Source organism: Vigna angularis, chromosome 7 (assembly GCF_016808095.1).
Source record: "Vigna angularis cultivar LongXiaoDou No.4 chromosome 7, ASM1680809v1, whole genome shotgun sequence".
NCBI classification, from domain to species: Eukaryota; Viridiplantae; Streptophyta; class Magnoliopsida; order Fabales; family Fabaceae; genus Vigna; species Vigna angularis.
The window spans coordinates 28,435,180-28,437,870 of NC_068976.1; the positions used below are offsets into that span (position 1 = coordinate 28,435,180).

Sequence of the window (2,691 nt, forward strand, 5' to 3'; positions counted from 1 at the left end):
AGAAGTAATTCACTATAAAAAGTTGTTAATATATGATATGCGTACAACAATAAACAGAAGTACACCACTTTGCAACCCATACTAGTTTCTCCAATAATTTTTTTGAGAAAACTCAATTGCTGAGTAGTCTGACACTGATGTAAATTGTTTCTTGTATTTTTTTTTCCAAAGTCAATTCTCAGTTTCCAATAGAACTAACACGTGTGCAAGCTATTGACAAAGAGTGCTACCTCTCTCTCTTTAAATGCTTAATGCAACCTAATCATTTTGTTTGTATTTTCTCCTTCCCCTTAATTAAATATTTCTGTTAAAAATATTCATATGATCTGCAGACTTTTTTTCTTCTAATAATTCCTATCTTTTTTCTCTTAAAAAGCATTGACCTACTTTTCCTAATCACCACCACCTTGCCTTTTAAGGACTCGTTTCCCTGCCTTTTCTCTCACCTTCTGTGTCTGTGTATGATACAAAATCTTTCTCCCTCCCAACCCTCCACTCAGTTCAAGAAAATCAAAAAGGCATGTTTGGACATCAGGATATAGGTAAATCTTAGAAAAATACACATAAATTTTCTTGCTCTCATAAGAATCAATTTACTCATGAGTTGAAATTAGTAGCATACCATTTTAACTATGTTTTTGGTTTTGGTGATGGTGCTAAGAGCATGATGCTCTTAAATCACCCAAAATACAAACTATTTTTTCTTTACAGATTGATGGTTTTAACATGCAGTTTTTGTATTTTCCCAAAGATAGATTAGAGGAGATAACAAAGGTGAGAGCAGAGGTGGAGGCATCTTCTCAAATGGGAAGGAAGCATTTCTATGGTCCAACTCCTGGGATAACCTTAAACACAGTAACCCCTTGTGCTGCATGCAAGCTTTTGAGAAGAAGGTGTGCAGAAGAATGCCCTTTCTCTCCTTATTTTTCACCACACGAGCCTCAAAAGTTTGTAGCCGTTCACAAAGTGTTTGGTGCAAGCAATGTCTCCAAGATGCTTCTGGTTGGTGCCAAACTAGCTCCTCACACCAGAATAGTTACTCTTTTTTGTTCTTCAATTGGATAAAAACTGTCTTGTTTTCAAATTTTATTTTTATGTGTAGGAGGTACCAGAGGGCCAAAGAGCTGATGCAGCAAATAGCCTTGTTTACGAAGCTAACTTGAGGCTGAGAGATCCTGTGTATGGATGCATGGGTGCAATATCAGCTTTGCAGCAACAAGTTCAATCCTTACAAGCAGAACTAAATGCAATAAGGGCAGAGATACTAAAATACAAATATAGAGAGGCTGCAAGTCTCATTTCTTCTAATCATGCAGCTTTGGTTTCTTCAGCTGATGCAATCTCAGCAGCAATTCCCACAAACTCACAACCACAAGGTCTTTCTCAACCTCTTACTCCTCCTCCTCCACCAAAACTATTGCATACTCCTCCACTAAAACCATTGCTTTCTCCTTCTGTTATCCTTTCATCCTTCTCTTCATCTTCAACTTCTTCTGTGTACACTCCTCCTAAAAGCTCAATGAGCCTTGGATCCATTTCCAGCACTGAAAATGTCCCATACTTTGTTTAGGTCCATTTCTTTACTATTCATTTGATGTAGGAATAATCATGTTTTTCTCAACAGAGTAGAATGTATCACTTGGCCATCTAGAGCTAATTATGGGAAAGGGAAACCCCCATTATTCATGTGCTTTTAGTGGTATTTTCTACTCTTTTGATGTTCTTTTTCACAAACATTATCATTATGATTTTTACTTTTATATACAACTTCTATTTATGCTTGATTTGTCATCATTTGTAAGAGTACTGCATTCGAAGTGTAGGAACAACGTATAGGCATCAAATTTACTTTCACCAGGTAACTATAGATTGCAAAGTTTCATGGCTTGTAAAACCATCTTGCATTTTGAAATAGTGTTAATCTTCAAGAAAAGTTCAAACTGATGTAAAAGATTAAGGCATGAGATGGAGAAAAAGTGAATAAATTAATTCAAGGAAAGGGTAGATGTAGGTAAATAATGCAGAAAGCAAAAGTATAAAGAATACAATGAGAAACTCTTGATGCTCTGAGAACTATAATTTAATTATAGAAATGGTGCTGAAGATCACATGAACAGATTAAGTATAGCCTTGAACAATTGGCCACTGCACGTGGGGGGAATATATCTCCATTTGACTCAAGTTTAAATAACTCACTCACGAGTCTGTGCCAGCTGCAGATTTAAAGGATGTGAAAGACTTAACTTCTTAAAAGGGAGACAAGGTACGGCCCCTGTGTTATAGTTCCTGTTCCCATGTGAAGATATAGATATACATATATATAGATCTAAGAACATATATTCAAAACCCTTTTCTCGTTTTACTTAGATTCTCAAACTTTATCAGTCTTTGTATATATCAAAAAATAAATATACCTGCCACCCCACATCTCTCTCTCTCTCTCTCTCTCTCTCTCTCTCTCCCTATATATATATATATATATATATATATATATATATATATATATATATATATATAGCATATAATAGAAAAATAAAAGTAAAGTTTTTCTGTGTCTTTTATTGAATTGTATGCTCTAACCTTTGATATGTAAGCAGCAAAATCATAACCACTGATTGCATAGTTAGAATTAGTTTTATATAGCTTAACAAGTCACTCAAAGTATATACAGTAATTTACTATTCCACTGAT

At 34.7% G+C, this 2,691-nt stretch overlaps 1 protein-coding gene across 4 annotated transcripts; it reads left to right on the forward strand.

The window, feature by feature from the left end:
• The first annotated feature begins 354 nt into the window (after positions 1-354).
• LOC108337737 (LOB domain-containing protein 13) lies at positions 355-1,723 on the forward strand. Of its 4 annotated transcripts, none has more exons than XM_052879886.1 (3): positions 355-542; positions 712-1,002; positions 1,103-1,723. In XM_052879886.1, exons 2-3 carry the CDS (start codon positions 727-729, stop codon positions 1,568-1,570), a joined length of 744 nt encoding a protein of 247 aa, XP_052735846.1. In that variant the 5' UTR covers positions 355-542; positions 712-726; the 3' UTR covers positions 1,571-1,723. The 4 variants fall into 4 exon arrangements, with proteins under 4 accessions (XP_052735846.1, XP_017429809.1, XP_017429810.1 ...); XM_017574320.2 differs by having other exon boundaries at positions 357-542; positions 752-1,002; XM_017574321.2 differs by having other exon boundaries at positions 358-542; positions 733-1,002.
• The last annotated feature ends 968 nt before the right edge of the window (positions 1,724-2,691 follow it).

Bases quoted from the DNA above. Each gene is read 5' to 3' on its own strand.
- LOC108337737 (XM_052879886.1), top strand. From the start codon at position 727: ATGCAGTTTTTGTATTTTCCCAAAGATAGATTAGAGGAGATAACAAAG. The intron at 1,003-1,102 runs GTTGGTGCCAAA...TTTTATGTGTAG, and splicing joins ATGTCTCCAAGATGCTTCTG to GAGGTACCAGAGGGCCAAAG.